This window comes from Oncorhynchus tshawytscha, linkage group LG03 (assembly GCF_018296145.1).
Source record: "Oncorhynchus tshawytscha isolate Ot180627B linkage group LG03, Otsh_v2.0, whole genome shotgun sequence".
NCBI classification, from domain to species: Eukaryota; Metazoa; Chordata; class Actinopteri; order Salmoniformes; family Salmonidae; genus Oncorhynchus; species Oncorhynchus tshawytscha.
The window spans coordinates 19371322-19389840 of NC_056431.1; the positions used below are offsets into that span (position 1 = coordinate 19371322).

At 42.3% G+C, this 18519-nt stretch overlaps 2 protein-coding genes across 2 annotated transcripts; both read right to left on the reverse strand.

The window, feature by feature from the left end:
* Nucleotides 1–114: 114 nt before the first annotated feature.
* On the reverse strand, nucleotides 115–10382 carry LOC112229504 (ras-related protein Rab-11A). Its single transcript, XM_024395370.2, has 5 exons — nucleotides 10066–10382; nucleotides 7405–7600; nucleotides 6728–6921; nucleotides 5678–5758; nucleotides 115–1893 (listed from the first exon to the last, which is right to left on the reverse strand). Exons 1-5 carry the CDS (start codon nucleotides 10103–10105, stop codon nucleotides 1754–1756), a joined length of 651 nt encoding a protein of 216 aa, XP_024251138.1. The 5' UTR covers nucleotides 10106–10382; the 3' UTR covers nucleotides 115–1753.
* Nucleotides 10383–12451: 2069 nt separating this feature from the next.
* On the reverse strand, nucleotides 12452–18140 carry LOC112229513 (ras-related protein Rab-25). The gene is made up of 5 exons (XM_024395382.2): nucleotides 17754–18140; nucleotides 14317–14512; nucleotides 13414–13607; nucleotides 12895–12975; nucleotides 12452–12615 (listed from the first exon to the last, which is right to left on the reverse strand). The coding sequence occupies exons 1-5, from the start codon at nucleotides 17788–17790 to the stop codon at nucleotides 12488–12490; spliced, it is 636 nt and encodes a 211-aa protein (XP_024251150.1). The 5' UTR covers nucleotides 17791–18140; the 3' UTR covers nucleotides 12452–12487.
* Nucleotides 18141–18519: the final 379 nt, after the last annotated feature.

Here is an 18519-nt window from a genome sequence, read left to right on the forward strand (position 1 = left end):
TTAAAAAAGTTGCAGTTGTGAAATGGCAAACAAGTACCATGAGTGAATTACCATACAGTAACTCCACAGTATGTAATTTTACATTGAAAAGTAGGCACAAATAAGAAGCAAGACTTAAGAAATTACATTTATTTATACATGTGCAATCTAAAATGTACACATGAAAATTAACATTTTAAAAACCTAACCTTTACATCCCAATTTACTATTTGGAATGCCACAAGGGAAAAAAAACTCAGCAGGATAATGACTGTTTACACTGTTGACCTTCGGCTGTAGTAATGGCACCCTCAAACTTTCCCCACACCTCCCCTCTAGCAGATCTATAAGGGCTAGTATCCTCCCTAGTGCTTACTCTTACCAACAGAACTACACACACCCAGAAAAGAGAAAATATAACCATACAAAGAGACCTGGGAAACTCTTAAGGGATATCCCAGAAGGCATGATACGGTTCCAGTTACATACAGTGGATAAGGGGGTGGGGGGGGCAGTGGAGGAGTTCATTTACAGTAAAACAAGCCATCTTGTGTACATCAGAGACGCAGCAGGGCTAAGTGCCCTTACTACCCATCTCTTGCAACATGAGCTGTCCATCCATCTAGGACAGCAGGCCGCAGGGAGGGCTCCACTCAGACCATGGTATATGACCACCACTCCAACCAATATCCCCTCATCACCCTCACATATCTCCACAGTCACGGAGAAAGCGACAGCAATTCAGTTAAACTGGAAAAGGATGGTTCACGGTGATAAAAGGATAACACCCAAAAGAGCAAGACTGTCTTTTTGCTAACAAAGAATAGGCCTGTGTGAGAAATATTGCTGTGCACAAAGTACTTTGTAATGAGTTAACAGGGAGGAAAATGTTGATCACAAAAAAATCTGAAGAGCAAACTTTATTTTGTGTAAAGACTAAAAGGGAAGTCGAAGAGCACTGATAAAATGGACATGAAAAGTTCTCCACGAACCCCCATTTTGTGCAGTTTAGATTGGCCTGACATTCAACCAGGAACATTTGGGATAAGATGGCTTAACTCCTCGGTTCCCCATTAGCCAAGAGTAGTTACATTTAATAACTATTTCATAAAAGGATTTGATTACCAGTGAAATCAAGAACAAAAAGAAAGGACACCCGTCATATATAGTAAGCAGCTTCAGATCAAACCCACCCAGTGTTGCATGTTAGCACAAACAAGACCTCAATATAGTGTGAAATAAATATAATTGGGACAAACTCAAATATGTTTGGGAGGAGCTGCCTGACAATGGAGAGGCGGGGGTTACATTTCAGTGAAATCAGGTCTTCACTGCCGAATCTTATTGCCCCTTCTCTGTGCTGGGGAATTGGGTGTGTTCACAGGCTTATTAAATTGAGCTGACAATGGTGGGTGGGGGGTCAGTTCACAATGAGTGAGACAAACTGTGGAAAGATATGGAGGACCATATCCAAACATGCTAAATTTCTCAATTCATGTAAATTAATTCATGTCCTCTTTCATATTTAAAACCAATCAAGCCAAGGCATAACCATAAAGCTTATTGAATTAGATGGGGACAGATTTCTCAGAGGAAACCATGCATAGAGGCTATGGAAACACTTGGTTGCCCCCTTGGTCTCCCTGTCCTTCTGTCTCCCTGTGTATCTCTCCACTTGTTTCTGTCTGCCTGTATCCTTGTCTCTAGGTTTCTCCTCCTTGTCTTCCAGTCCTCCCTCCCAGTCTACTCGTCTGTCCCTGACGGTGGTGAGGCCTCAGTTGTTCTGGCAGCAGGCACTTGACTTGGCAGCATTCTGCGTGGGCTGCACTGTGATCGGCACCACATTGGAGTTGGGCGAGAAGTCGGCGTCGCTGCGGCCCGTCATTTGCCTCTGGGACACAATGTTGTAGATGGCTGCAGGAGACGGACAGACAGACAGGTGAGGACACAACAGTTGCTGTTGGGTTGTTGGGTGATGAGAAAGGGAGAGTTTCGTCAAAGACTACAGTGGATACAAAACTGAGAACAAGATGGTCATGCAATGGGACCTAACAGGATTTCACTTTCCAGGGTTGTGTAAATAACAAAAACATGAAATGGAGACAAGCTATCATAGAAACCAGCAGCACCCCATGGCTCCTGGGGATTGAACTTCTGCACCTTCCCTAGGATTACTCTTGAGTCTGGCACGCAAAACTAACTTCAGACTGACTCATACATGCCACTGACTGGCTGGCGAATCCCCAAGTCAGTTCCCTGCCTCTAAATCAGCAAGATATTGAAAACGAGCAGACAAGACGACCTCAACTAACCCTTGACCTGGTATTTCAACCACTAGCTGCAGTCAACATGCTTCCCAGGTCGGAGTCTCTAGTTCAATTCCTGTGCTTGAGCACTGCTATGCACTCTGTTGTTCCCTCTTAAATGAGCTAATTAGAACTTTCTATGAATAACACAGCTGTTTAAGAGTAGAATTACTAAGTGTTCAACTTCAGGCAGCGGGAATTGTATGTGGAGGAGGAAAGCAGAACACATAGCATGCTGACAGCCCTATATCAATTGATTTGAAGGCCTCACTCTGTGAGGCTTGTTCCTCAGACACTCTTGGGTTTGAGTCGGCCGTTGCCCATTTTTAATTTTATAGCGGCCATGCATTAACAAGGGCCTTTCTAAGGTGTGGCTAATACGTCAATGCCTTTTAGTAAGTTGCTCTTGTAGAGGTACTTAATGTGAGTTGTGCTGGGTATGAGGGACTAAATTGTGTCTTTGTAAAACGATGAGACTTCTGGAAAGAAGCGCTAAACTACTTCTATACTCGAGTCGAGGCAAATTAGACTGAAACATGCATGAGAGCACCAGCTGTTCCGGACAACTGTGTGATCACGCTCTCCACAGCCAATGTGAGTAAGGCCTTAAAACAGATCAACATTCACAAGGTCGCAGGGCCAGACGGATTACCAGGACATGTACTGCGAGCATGCACTGATCAACTGGCAAGTGTCTTCACTGACATTTTCAACTTCTCCCTGTCTGTAATACCAACATGTTTTAAGTAGACCACCATAGTGTTCTTGGGCACAGGGACTAAGGTAACCTTCCTAAATGACTACCAACCCGTAGCCTTCACGTCTGTTGCCATGAAGTGTTTTGAAAGGCTGGTCATGACTCACAACACCATTATCCCAGAAACCCTAGACACAGTTCAATTTTCATACCGCCTTAACAGTTCCACAGATGTTGCAATCTCTATTGCACTCCACACTGCCCTTTCCAACCTGGACAAAAGGAACACCTATGTGAGAATGCTATTCATTGACTATAGCTCAGCGTTCAACACCATAGTGCCCTCAAAGCTCATCAAAGGACCCTGGGACAAAACACCTCCCTCTGCAACTGGATCCTGAACTTCCTGACAGCCCCCAGGTGGTAAGGATAGGTAACAAGACATGCGCCACGCTGATCCTCAACACAGGGGCCCCTCAGGGGTGTGTGCTCAGTCCCCTCCTGTATGCCCTGTTCACTCATGACTGCACGGCCAGGCACAACTCCAGCACCATCATTAAGTTTGGCAATGACAACAGTGGTAGGCCTGAACAACGACAAGACAGCCTATAGGGAGGTCAGAGACCTGACAATGTGGTGCCAGGACAACAACCTCTCCCTCAACATGATCAAGACAAAGGAGAGGATTGTGGACTACAGGAAAAAGCGGACCGAGCATGCCCCCATTCTCATCGATTGGGCTGTAGTGGAGCAGGTTGAGAGCTTCAAATTCCTTGGTGTCCACATCAACAACCTAACATGGTCCAAGCACATCAAGACAGTCGTGAAGAGGGCCCGGCAAAACCTATTCCCCCCTCAGGAGACAGAAGATTTGTCATGGGTCCTCAGATCCTCAAAATGTTATACAGCTGCACCATTAAGGGCATGGTTGCATCACTGCCTGGTATGGCAACTGCTTGGCACCCCACCGTAAGGCACTACAGAGGGTAGTGCGTACGGCCCAGTACATCACTGGGGCCAAGCTTCCTGCCATCCAGGACCTCTATACCCGGTGGTGTCAGAGGAAGTCCCTAAAAATGGTCAAAGACTCCAGCCACCCTAGTCATAGACTGTTCTCTCTGCTACCGCACGGCAAGCAATACCAGATCGCCAAGTCTAGGTCCAAGAGGCTTCTAAACAGCTTCTATCCCCAAGCCATAAGACTCCTGAACATCCAATTAAATGGATACCCAGACTATTTGCATTGACCACCCCCCTCCCCTCTGTCTTTTACACCACTGCTACTCTATTATTATCTATGCATAGTCACTTTAATAACTCTACCTACATATTACCTCGACTAACCGGTGCCCCCACACATCAACTCTGTACCGGTAGCTCCTGTATATAGTCTCGCTATTGTTATTTTACTGCTGCTCTTTAACTACTTGTTACTTTTATTTAACTACATTGTTGGTTAGGGGCTTGTAAGTAAGCATTTCACTGTAAGGTCTACACCTGTTGTATTCGGCGCATGTAACTAATAAAATTTGATAGCTCACACTTGTATTTCAATGTACATATTGCGACCTGGCCAAAAAAAATGCTTTAGTCATTTCCTGACAAACAGCAGATCTGATTGAGGCTCACACAAAGTGTCATTGTCTGAGTGTGCCAATTACAGACGCTTTTGACCTTAAAAAATGTCAGGTACTGTTCAATTTACTGCAGAGTAATCTTACAGTAGAGGCCTTATAATAACCTGAATTTTGCTGCCATCTATTGGCGGAAGATGAGCCACCACTGAACAAATGGACTACAAAGCTCTGAGTACAAATCATTTATAAATAAACTAAAGAAACGTTTGGTATGGCCATTAATAAGATGTGTGAAGAGGAGACCTTTACTTGGACTAGCAACTCTTTTTAAGCCTTTTAAGTTAGAGTAGGCCAGCTCTTTCACAAGATGGAATGATTCTGTGTGCACTACAGGGTGAACACAAGTTGCTTTGGGGCAATTTCACTTCAAAAATGTTTACCAAACAAAAACCATAGATTTTTGTATGCATAGAACACTATGCATAAAGACTAATTTGAACTACTTCCACAGAAAATATGACAAACATATTTACAGGAAGGGCTGCACAGATACAAAGTTTGGTAATAATAAAAACTGAGATTTTACTGTAATTCTGCAGTTTCCAATAAATGTTATTTTATAATTTACTGTATAAATTGTTAAATGTAGTTACTGTGCATAGAATTGTATGGTTTGTTAAACTTTTTAAAAAAATCAACGGTTTTTGTTTAGCATACATTTAAAAGTAAAAAATTGGAGTCGGGGCAATTCCATCGTTACCGAATTACACTGTTAAAAACCACAAGCAGTCCCAGTGTATATGGTAGGCAGCGTAGCATGGTATATTTAAGTAATAAGGCCCGAGCGGGTGTGGTATCTGGCCAATATATCACGGCTAAGGGCTGTTCTTAAACACGACACAATGCAGAGGGCCTGGACACAGCCCTTAGCCGTGGCATACTGGCCAGATACCACAAACCCCTGAGGTGCCTTATTGCTATTATAAACTGGTTACCAATGTAATTAGAGCAATAAAAATAAATGTTTTGTCATACCCATGGTATACGGTCTGATATACCATAGTTGTCAGCCAATCTGCAGTCAGGGCTAAACCACCCAGTTCATAATGTACACTAACCTGTGAGAATAGTCTGGAAAGCCAGCTCCACATTAGAGGAGTCTAACGCCGAGGTCTCCAGGAAAGACAGTCCATGCTTCTCTGTGAAAGTGGAGAGAAAAAAACCCCCACAGGTCATATTCATTGTCCGTACTAGTAGGCACTTCATAAAACAGCCACCCAGTCATCATACATCAGCAATGAGGCTATTTGCAACAGCCACCACAGCGTAGACTAACTGATAGAGCAAATATAAAAATGGCATGTCATCGGTAACCCTTTGTAGTCGTGCTGCATGAGCCAACCCTAGTAACAAATCAATAGCAGAAATTGAACGAGAGCCTGTGGTTTCACATGGCATGCTTGTTTACTCTACACAATGACGTCTTCTAGAACAATTCCATTCACACACATACCTATATATATCTATATATAGATATATCTATATATATCAGACACTCTTATCTAGAGCAATTTACAAGTCAAAGTGTATTCCATGCAGGAAATAAGACTCAAGGTCATAAGTAAACACTTGAAACATTATGCAGAGCTACAAAGGAGAAGTGTGATAAGCTGGAAATGTCACATTGGAGTGTGGAGAGAAGCTAAAAATCACAGTGGAGTCAACTTGACTGGCTTTTGTTCTATTGCTGGGGATGTGAATTCAGAACCATGGGCTGTTAACCACTGACAGAGGCAGCCTGATGGGAGCTCTGTTGTCTCCACATCAAAGAGCAGCCCCTAAGGGGAAAGTAGACAGTGGAAGGCATTCCCTTGTCCACTGCGAGGCTCAGGTGCATCACTTTCCGCAGATTATTTTTGAAATGTGTTTAAAATGCCCTTATTCCAATTTTAAAAGCAAGATTATGGCCATATTTACCAAAACATTGGTTTTGTGTTCAGATTGCCGTATCGCTTTGTCTGTTGCTATTGCGAATGAAAAAGCTAAAATTATTGAGGGAGAAACAACTCTCCTGTACTGTCCCGATGGCTTGTAATGCTTTGGAAGAATCAGCACAAACAGATTAACAAGATTGCTATAAAAAAAAAAACTTGTTGATGTGAGGATACCTGCCAAGGCCTTGGCCTCATCCGTGGGCACAGCCCTGAGGTGGCGCAGGTCACTCTTGTTTCCCACCAGCATGATGACAATGTTGCTGTCAGCGTGGTCCTGCAGCTCCTTCAGCCAGCGTTCAGCGTTTTCATACGTCAGGTGCTTGGCGATGTCGTACACCAGCAGAGCCCCCACTGCCCCACGGTAGTACCTACACAGAGGACAGGAGGAGGGAAATAAGTTTTACTGGGAGCAGTGGTGAACAGAACAGCTGAGCATTGGCTGAGTCAATGGAGTGGTAGATTTAGTTTGTCGTTCCCGACATGAAATGCTATTGCATACATCATAAGCAAAGGACTCAGTTGTCAACAAGATGAGAACATTTGAAAATTAGCAGAAGTAGAATGGAATGTTCTGTACGCACAAATATCCTCAAAGGCTGGGTTTACACAGGAAGCCCAAGTCTGATATTTTTTCCATTGATTGGTCATTTGACCAATCCCATCAGCCCTTTACACATCAGATCTTTCAGAGCTCATTTGTGAAAGGGATCTGAGGGTATTGGTCAAATGACCAATTAGTTAAATAAAGATCAGAATTGGGCTCTTGTCTAAACACTGCAAATATGTCAAAAGGTACCTGACAGACACAAAACAAACAAATCTCTATGCGTGTGAGCTGTGTTAATACTCACGCTGAGGTGATGGCTCTGTAGCGCTCCTGTCCTGCCGTGTCCCAGATCTGGGCCTTGACAGTCTTGCCTTCCACATGGATGCTGCGCGTGGCAAACTCCACCCCAATGGTGCTCTTGCTCTCCAGGTTGAACTCGTTGCGGGTGAAGCGGGACAGCAAGTTACTCTTCCCCACTCCAGAGTCCCCAATCAGCACCACTGGAGCACACAGAGAGGATCGAAGGCATGAGTCAGACAGACACCAGCAGAATAACAATACATTACGCTACCCACTGTACAGGGGTCTACAAACAACGGATTTTCAACGATGTAGGAACAGGGACACTCAGTAGGGGTAAAACAGGCCTGACAAAAAAAATAGTGGTAGAAGATACGACAGCTCCTGATTGGGTCGCACCATGTGTCAGCTGTTCTGTTAGTGATTAACGGTCTACTGAGAGGGCCTGACTATATGACTGTAGTTCAATGAACAATATTTGTGTTTTTGCTATAGACAATGCCCCATGACGTGAAGTTTTGACCTTTGCGAGGTAGCACCTAGGCTAAGTATTGTCATGAATGACCGAAGTTTGATTTAACTGACCAAGAAGATGATGCCTTGTGTAGTTCAGCCTATTCACTTAGCACCACCACTGAACCCTGCCCTTATGGAGCAATTAAACATTTGGCACCTGTTCCCGTTGACACCCATTAATTTCCAAATACAAGGCGGGGTGTTGGGAAAGAGAATTTTACAATGACAAATCCAGGTGAGTCAGGAGGAAAACCCTAACTCAAACTCACCACCCTGTTATTAGGAAATAGGAACTGCTTGTGTGTTGATGAGGCCTTATTGACAAATGTCCTACTTCCAACAGAATGTTGGCTATCATACAAGCTAAGCATGGAACCTCATCACATGAAAATGCTACAGTGGCGCAACAGACAGTTAGAAACCTGCCTACCAATTGACGATTGTGCCGACTGACTCAAGCTAGGAAATCCTAACAAAAGTTAACTTGTTCCACAGGAAATCCATTGGCAACTCTTCACATCAGCTAGTAACATGAGAACTGGGACTATGTAGTTCCAAGAACATCCTTGTCATTTACAAGAAGGACTCTGAACTACAATTCCATTAGACTAGCCTATCTGGTAACAGTGATAATACGGTGGCAGAGGAACTAACAGCAGCATTATGCAACTTTCAGTGTACCTGTCACCAGAAACATATCACCACCAATTTAGGCTAAGGTATTGTGTAGGCTGCATTCCAGAGTTCTAAAGATATAACAATTATTGTAGAATGGTTGTATTCTTGAACGCCATCACTACATGGCATAGGCCTAAACAGTGTAGTCTAGCTTCCTTAAAAATCCTAATTCTAGTTCCCAATACAGTATAAGGAAGTTATTTTAAGAAGGCCTATCTTATCTGGAAGTCAAATCAACAAGAGAGCATATGTTATTTGTAAAGAGAGCACTCAGTAGGAGTCCTTTAAACAAGAAAGCTGGTCAACTTGCTGTGCAACACTTACAAGCGCCTAGTCGGGAGTAGTGATTCAACCACTCACCTGACTGACTCATGCCTAAACACTGAGGGTGCAGTAAAGAAAGCAATTAAAAGCAGGAAACTGGAGGGGGAGGAACCTACTGGTTATGTGGCCTACTGACAGTCCTCACTTTAGGCTCTATGGGGCAGTGCGTTCTAGCTGTGTAATCTAATCTATCTTCACTACGGTCAGAGGCCTTCTGTATAGGGACAGACAGACAAACACACACTCACTTGATTCATGCAGGTCTTTCCAGTTTGACAACACATGCTTGTCTGCGGTTCTACATTTGAACAAAGGACCCTGTGCGCTTTATTTCCCTTGGTCCAGGACAAAACAACCCACGAGGGAAGTAGTTAGTGTAAGTAAGTACAGGTGAGCAGTAAGTATCCACTATTATTGTAACATACCAACTGTTGTTGTATTCTTAAATGTAGGCCTACACATTCTCATATGTAGGCCTAACAATAGGCTACAGTACATGCGCACAGAAAAGTCTGGGAAAGGTACAACTAAACATAGAACATAAGGTTCAACAAGTCATGTTGAGTAGGGGCCAATAAGCTTTCACTCTGTGCTATCTGTTAGATGAATTAGGCCAAGGTCATCTTCATTCATATGTGAACAGATCGTGGAGATGACTGCCTTCTCTAAACCTAGAGTGACCCACCACTAAACCAGGTCAATGGAATCCCTACAAACAGAATGGTGCTTAAAGGCTAAACCATGTGGACACTGGTCACCTTAGGGCAATCCGTTTGAGTAAATGTAGTATTTTGAGGTGTCATCCTGCCATTGTCATTGGGCTATATGACTCCTGTTGACCAATACTTCCTCTCCTGATGATTGCGTCATAGGCCCACCACAAGATGACTAAACAACAGATGCCACTTAATGGATAGTTACTTGGTGCTTATTAACTGAGTGTTTAGTGCTGTTGCAATCAATTAGCCTACTACACAGTTGTAGCCATATTTCTACTGAAAACAGTCCGAATAATTGACAGGGCAGAAGCGGGGACAAATGAAATGTATTACATTGAAAGCGGTGTGGCGCTGAACCAACTGTAGGTCGAAATTACTACACACAAAAAAATGGCAATGTCCTAGTAAAGTATCGTAAAAACACTCACCTTTGAAAAGATAGTCATATTCGTCTTCTCTATTCGTCATTTCTTCAACGTTTCTACCTATGGAAATGTTCAAACCCTCCCGTGGTCGTTCTGTTCAATTCGACAAAACTTATTGACCATTTATCTCGCGACCGACCGCTTCCTTAGAACGAACAACCGAGTCAAAAAGGTACATTCGCACTATATCAACACCTGTAATATATTATTCGATTATATGTATCCTATTTTACTGTGAAAATTTTAAAGACAACAAACTATCTTTCACAAACTTTCGACTCCTCTTCCCGATCACTTGTAATGTGCCATTTCCGAGCGACGTAACGTCGAGTCTCTAGCCCCGCCCTTTACCCAGTTTCGACTGGCCAATCGAAGACTGATACCTGTCACTGACTTTCCTGTGATTGGTCTACATTGTTGCCATTCATGATTTGCCTCCACTGATCTTACTCATCGCTTCTTGGGTGACGTCTTCAGTCTCAAGCCTTCCCAGGTATGCTGATGCCGCGTTCAAAACACCTGGGACTTTGGATCTCGGGAATCTCCGACTTCGGACTTCAGTGCGTTCAAGACAACTGGGAACTACTGCACACAGCTCGGACATCCATGTATACCCCACAAGACATGCCACCAGAGGTCTCTTCACAGTCCCCAAGTCCAAAAAAAACTATGGAAGGCGCACAGCACTACCTAGAGCCATCACTACATGGAACTCTATTCCACATCAAGTACTCATGCCAGCAGTAAAGTTAGATTTAAAAAACAGCTAAAAATACATCTTATGGAACAGCATGTGAAGCAACACATACATAGACACATGCATACAAACACACGATAACATACAAACCCTACACACATGTACACATGGATTTTGTGTTATATATATGTGGTAGTAGAGGCCTGACGGGACACACTTAATATGTTATGAATGTATTGTAATGTTTTTTTAAATGTATAACTATCTTAATTTTGCTGGACCCCAGCAGCAGCTAATGTAGATCCATACTAATCCATACAAATACAAAACTCGGAAAAAACGAGTTCCGACTGGGAAAAATATTTTTGAACGGTCATCCAACTCGGAATTCCAGGTCGGGAACGGGCCTCTTTTTACAGCTCCGACTTTCGACCTGAAGATCACTGACGTCAGGATTTGAACACGTTTTTTTTCTTCCGGGTTCCCAGTTGTCTTGAAAGCACCATGAGCCTCAGGTTTAATTGACACGGTATCATTGGCACGGTATCATAATGACGTCACAGCACTGCAGCACGTGAACTGTAGGCTACGCTTATGCAACTAAATATATGCAATTAATATATACTTCTTTGTCAATCTGGATGTAGGCCTATCAGCCTATTTATTGTATTTTTTTGCACCTTGGGTCTGAAAAAAGCACTATAAATTAAATGTATTATTTTAGGTTTAGCCAAGGGCTACTTATTATTTTACTAGGCAAGTCAGTTAAGAACAAATTCTTATTTTCAATGACGGCCTAGGAACAGTGGGTTTAAGCTGCCTGTTTAAGGGCAGAACGACAGATTTTGTACCTTGTCAGCTCGGGGATTTGAACTTGCAACCTTTCGGTTACTAGTCCAATGCTCTAACCACTAGGCTACACTGCCGAGATCAATATGGTCAATGTCTGATCATTAATGGGATAACTTCATTAGATTCAAAAGTGATCCTCACAGATGGAAAATGTAGGCTATTCCATTATATTCTCATCGATCAGTTGCTGTTTGTGTGTTCTACTTATTGGCATATGCATTTTTAGAGGTATTATAATGGAATGTGTGTATGATGGATTGGCTATTATTGTGAAGGAAATCAAATGTAAAAAGTTATAAGTAAAAAGGCAAGCAATAATGCACCTGGCACTTGAGTGCAAAAAATATTCCTGTATTGTTATAAAATCACCTCACAATAAGAATAAGCCGTTTTGGAACAATTTAAGCATAAAATAAAACAATTACATGTTACTGTACATTAAGTAAACAGAGCACAAACAACAGTGACAGCACATTTAATTAAAGTTTTGTGTAAAATTATTAACATGGTTTTGGCACCTGTTGTCCAACCTCAGTCACTAAAAATACAAATATTCTGTACATCAGTTGACCACCTTTAAAAAAAATTTTTTTTAAATGTATCCTTCCAAACAAAGTTGAATCTTAAAAGTTAACACAATCTTTGTCTGAGACATTTTTTATATTCAAATGATTTCTGGATTCTTTGGGGAAATGTACCATGGACCTCCAGCCATGTACTTACATCATCTTTAGGAATGGAAAACTCATTCTGTCTGCCACCATGTAACTGTGTCACATCAGAGGTCTTGCTCAGCATCATTCTTTTGAAGAATGATGCCGCCGCCGCCGCCGCCGCCCCCCCCCTCCCCCACACACACACTGGGTGGTTTTCCCATCAGAGGTCCCTACAGCAGGGCTTCTTCTCTTCAGGGTCGCCTGCAGCTCTGGGGACGGGGCTGGCCAGAGACACGGCACTAATGGACCCCCGGGTCACCTCTTTACTGCTCACCTTCCTGTGGATCTCTGATGGAATAGGCACAGGGATACAGTATGAAATCTGGTGCAACAAACAGTGACAAAAAACGTTGACCACAAACTGCCAGTGACACAACTGCTTACACAAAACAATAAACGTGGCACAAACATTTTGTTCTGCAATGCCAACTTTCCACTCAGTTTTCCGGATGAATTACTGAACATTGATTGCACTACTATTACACCAAAAAAACAAGGTTAGCTAGAGAGCTAAAAACAAACAAATCGATAATAGGGTTGGTACTGTAAATATATAAAGTAAATTACCTCCAAGGACATTTTGGAATGCTGTCTCAACATTTGTGGACTCCAAGGCTGATGTCTCTAAGAACAATAGGCCATTCTTTTCTGCAAAGAGCAAGAGAGGTAGTGTTAGAGTATTTTGTCATAATTTAGGTTTGTCAAATTTGGGGTGAACTAGTGACTCAAGCCCAGTGCTTGACATGGACTAAAATAGACTCTGGTACTCATTTTGGGTGCCGGTACTGTTTATATTTACAGTAGGTGCAGGAGCTCAACAATACCTTGGAGCTAATATTCTATTTGAGGAACAGGAGCTCAAGCAGTAGAACATTTGAGGTGCCGGTACTCAGCTCCCAAGTCAAGCACTGCTCAAGCCTTGGACCAATAGATTTTGACCAATAAAGTCTATTGGCCGATTGGCTGTTGTGAATATTAGTATATTAGCAATGCAAAACCACAATTCACTATATAAGGGAACAACATTTTGAAGTTATATGCTTTGTGTTAATCCAAGGATATATTCATTGTGCCTGGCAGCTGTACCTGCAAAGTCCTTCGCCTCCTCAGTGGGCACCGATCGCTCTGACCCCAGATCAGTTTTGTTGCCCACCAGCATGACTACGATGTGAGGGTCTGCATGATCATAGAGCTCCTTAAGCCAGCGCTCCACACTCTCATAGGTCAGATGCTTGGTGATGTCATAGACCAGTAGCGCTCCGACAGCTCCTCTATAATAACTAGGTAGAAAATATGAAAGCAAAAGAGGTGATGAGAAGTCAACACCTTACCAATAACCTGATGTTTTTAGTCATATTGATACAGTATGTGATGGGTGATGCCTCTGAGTATCCATATCCCATTTTTCTCTTGAAATGCTATGTAGGCCTCCATAGTATGATACATGATTGAACCGACAAAGGATTTATAATATTCTAATAGACTTGTTTCTGATTACAGAAAGGCATTTCTAGGGAAGCAAATGTACATGAGGGAATTATTCAGTAAAGTAATTACTAAACTCTGGACAGAGAAGAACTAATCCTGCAGTGGTATAGCATATCCTCAGATTTGTCTTGTCATTAAATTGAATGGACACAGTTTTTTATTGTTTTGAAACGTGTTTCCATGCCATTAACCCTTCCAGAGTCTTTACAAAATAACAAGTCAGGAATTTCTTATGTCAGAGAAGAAACATGTTTGAGTCTGGATGTTTATTGAGTATGTCCAGCCAAATGGATATTTAGACCAAAATGCACAAGTAGTAAATGACTGGAACAGTGAACCTGCTGTTTGTTCCTCCAGGCTATCTGGGAAAAATGTGAAACCAGTGCCTGTCGACGTGGAGTGTTTGGGCCTATAATACCACCCAAGATGCCCACACAATAGTGAGAAATGGTCCCTTTGTGTGTGTGTACGTGGGTCCACAGTTTCACCCAGAGTACTCACGCGGAGGTGATGGCCCTGTACCGCTCCAGCCCAGCCGTGTCCCAGATTTGAGCCTTGATGATGAGACTTTTCAGTTGAATTGTGCGTGTGCTGAACTCCACCCCGATGGTGGTGCGGCTGTCGTGGTTGAACTCGTTCTTGGTGAAGCGGGAGAGCAGGTTACTTTTGCCAACGCCGGACTCACCTATCAGAACCACTGGAGAAGAAAGAAGGGGGAGAGGAGGGCATTAGTTCTAGTGCACCAGAAATATGTTTTAATATGTGCTTTACATCCCCAGTGAGTCCCCATTATGTGAATGAATGGTATGTCTATCATCTAGAAAGGGGACTAGGCGTGTTTCATCCTACACATAGAACACTTTATTTTGCCATAGTGCAGATGCACAACAGTATCAGGCGTAGAACCTCAAGGTGCCATTTCAGGGCACAACACATATGGAATTACAATAATGAGAGTAAGTCATGGTTTTTACACACAAAACAACAATTCTTCAATGTATCTTTTTTTACTGTTATAATCTCACTCATGTCATCCCATTGATTAATACCAACTCATAACTACAATAAGGCTGCTCCCTGAACTTCATGCACATGGTGTAACTCTTAGGTGAGGCCTAGGTGTGTCCTCAAACAGCCCACTCAATTTCACTAACCCTACCCTAAATCCTCAGTCTTAGTCTGCTGCTCATTGTTCCCATTATATCATTAGGACTCTCTTCACAATGGTGTTCTATGACAGAAACAGCACCACACCCGTGCAAATGGTTAGTTGGCTAATTATGTTAAGTGAGGAATGTAGAACCAACCATCTGAGAAGTAGCATCAAAATCATGGCTCAGGTGTCTTTAAAATGAATTATCATGCTTGTTCGTGTTAATTATAATCCAGCAAATGGGAGCTAATATGTTATTATTACGCTGTGTAGGTTAAGAGATAAGAGGTATGTAGTATATACAGTGATGAGGGGTCAGTTGTTGAAGAGAACCAAAGGAGAACCAGAGAGGAAGGGATTTATTGCATTGCTCTTGGGGAATTTCCTGTAATGAAACAGGCCTTCAAAAGAGGAAACAACTCAAAAAATCTGATGGTACAGTTTACGCTGATACTTCCCTATATCCATCTTGCTGTGAGCAATCAGTCTACTGAGTCCAAACAGAAGAGGTACAAGGAGCAATGAAGCCCCCTTGTATGCTTCAGTGACTCATGTCTTTGCTTATAGAGTGTGAGCAGCTGACTCAGAAAGCCAGCCTTGGCTTACTTGACAAACATATAGGAAAATATGACCACGTCACAATGACACCATGATTTCAACACAGCCGACTGAGCCAAACACCAATTCCTGCTTTACTCTCAACCATGAGAATGTGAGCTGAACCAAGATAGACATCCAAGTTCCATGACGCACCAGCAAGGAAGATCTAAGAAATAAGTACCCAGGAAACCAAGAATGTGAAAAAGAGCAGTGTGCAGAAGGTTAAAAAGAGCAACATGTTTATTTAGTACAGTCACCTAATACATATTCTATTTATTGCCCTCCAAACCACAAGTGGGGATAAGATTTTGTAACTTTTATTTAACTAGGCAGGTCAGTTAAGAACAAAATCTTATTTACAATGACTGCCTAGGAACAGTGTGTTAACTGCCTTGTTCAGGGGCAGAACGACAGATTCTTACCTTGTCAGCTCAGGGATTCAATCTAGCAACCTTTTGGTTACTGGCCCAACTCTAACCACTAGGCTACCTGCTGCCCCAAATATGCAAGTATATGCGAGTATTGATTATCTTCCCAGCATGCTGATTTATGCTACAGAGCTTTAAACAGGCAATACCTTATTTGTCAAAAGCAAAAATGTTGGAGTCATCATGTTCCCAGATTTACATTATAAAGCAACTATCCAGTTTCTGGTCTCCGAACCCAGGTTAGATTTAAACTGAGGTGTAAAGCAACAGGAAAGAATGGTTATGATGTTCTACTTTGGTTTGTTTTGGGTAATTGTTCACTCCATTGGCAGATCATTGTTCTGCTTTTAGTAGGTGAGATGAAAATGTGTCCATTTCCCCTCCCATACTCAGTAACCTCTTATGCAAACAATACCCCTGGTTTCCATGGCAAATATGACAAGAGGCCTTGAAGCACTCTACTGGCCTGGTTTGACTTTATTCTGAGGAAAAAGGGGATTAAGTCAATTGCAAAAAACTCCCTCTCATGTAACAATAATTCAGTTTTACTTCAATTGATTTATGACTGAGCAGTTCCCTCAGTGTATTTACACACAAAATATGCATTTACTTTTAGACAATCAAAGCAGGGAATCAGTTAGATTTTACTTCATGATGTCTGGATGGTTTCAAAAATAAAAAGTTATAGTAGAATTAGGCCTAGTCCTTCGTTCCAGAATGAATGGCAGAAACTTACATGTGGATCAGTGAAAACACACAAAATTTGTGATGCACAACATCACCTCCTCTACCATGCCTGCAGCGTATAGGCCTTAGAAGGTCATTTAGTGTAACAGTACACATGTTTCTCTAGTGTGACTATAGACATAATGGAAAGAGTGATAGGCTCAAACATTCAGGAACGTGTGTTTTCCTGGAATGACATTGACAAGCTTGTGAAACTCACCACAATAACAGTTGGAGGTCGAGAATGTATTCAGTTACAGAGAAATAGCATTCAAGTTCATAGAAATAGCAACATTCTTGAAGTAGCACTGTACTGACTTGTAAAATACCAACAGTAGCTTATTAATGAACCTCAAGGTTAGAGGCATTCTTAAAAGTACTGGATAAAACTCCTAGACCTGGGCCTTTATCCACAAACTGTCCCAGAGGGAGTGCTGATCTAGGATCTGTCCATACAGGGTTATTCATCATGACCTAAAATGCTAAACCAATCCTAGATCAGCACTCCTACTCTGAGACGCCCTGCACTACAGGACTGGCGTAAACATAATTGCCAATATTTATTGAGTGCATGCACTAGGCAAGACAACTTGCTTCTGAAACAGGGTGTGTCCTAGACTTTTTCTGTAATTTCAACACAGGTGAGAGAGACCTGCATCCTATCTGTGTGGTATATGTGTTACTAACAATCTACTGTATGCTTTTGATACTGTGCTGGCACTTAACTTCTAGCCTTAGCATACACACACTAAGTGACAGAACCCAGTAGTTGTCTGTACTGAACAACACTGCACTAGCTCTACTACAGAAAAAGTAGGTTTCAGTCACTCTGATGACATATACACTATATCATTATTGTGGCTCAGTTAGTAGAGCATGGATCTTGCAATGCCAGTGTTAGGAGTTTGATTCCCATAGAGGACCAGTAAGCAAAAAGTCTGACAATGCATGCATTCACTACTGAATAAGTGTCTGCCTCATTATGTAAATGTTAGACATCAATCTGTTAAATGTGAAAGAACATGACTCACCCTTAAAGACAAAGTTGTAGGCCTCATCTGAACCCATGATGTACCCCTTCAGTGGTGCCACAATGTGAAGCCTTCTCTTCAAGTTGAGCTCTCAAAGAGTGAGGGGAGAAAGTAAAGATGACACTGGCCCAGAAGCCACTCACCCTAATCTTCAGATTTAAAAGAGCTGCACAAATACTTTGCAAGTCACCTGCCCCCCTCTGTTTAATATAAACTTAGATTGTTTACAAGGAACTTGCTCCGCTCTGTCATCAGGTAGTTCTGCTGAGGAATGATGGGGGTTGGGGGAGTGGCTTGGTGTAAGTCTTTGGCAGGTTGAACAGGTAGGACAACAGCATGAGCAACTGTATGAAAACAATTGCTACATGCCACCTGGTGGACAAACCAAATGAGTGTCTTCAGGAAATTACTGTTTCCCTATCCCTTTTTCATGGTGAGAGACAGATCATTGCTTCCTCTGAGGTGTATTCACTATGAACCAAACGGAAGCAAACGAAACAGGGAGGGACCTACCTGCCAAACAGAACCTAATTGTTGCAAAACTGTTTCCATTGCTAAATGTTTTGCTACAGTATGCAACTAATGAATTAACCAACCCCTGGTTCTGTTAATCTCAAACCAGGAACACAAAGCAACAGTAAAAGGGACCTAGAAACAGTGTTGATAAAGGTCTGAATTGTCAAAAAGAAATATATATATATCAGTAATAACAATGCTGTCAAACAATTGTCAAGGTAATGCAATCTTACGTCTGTTCAGCAAACCT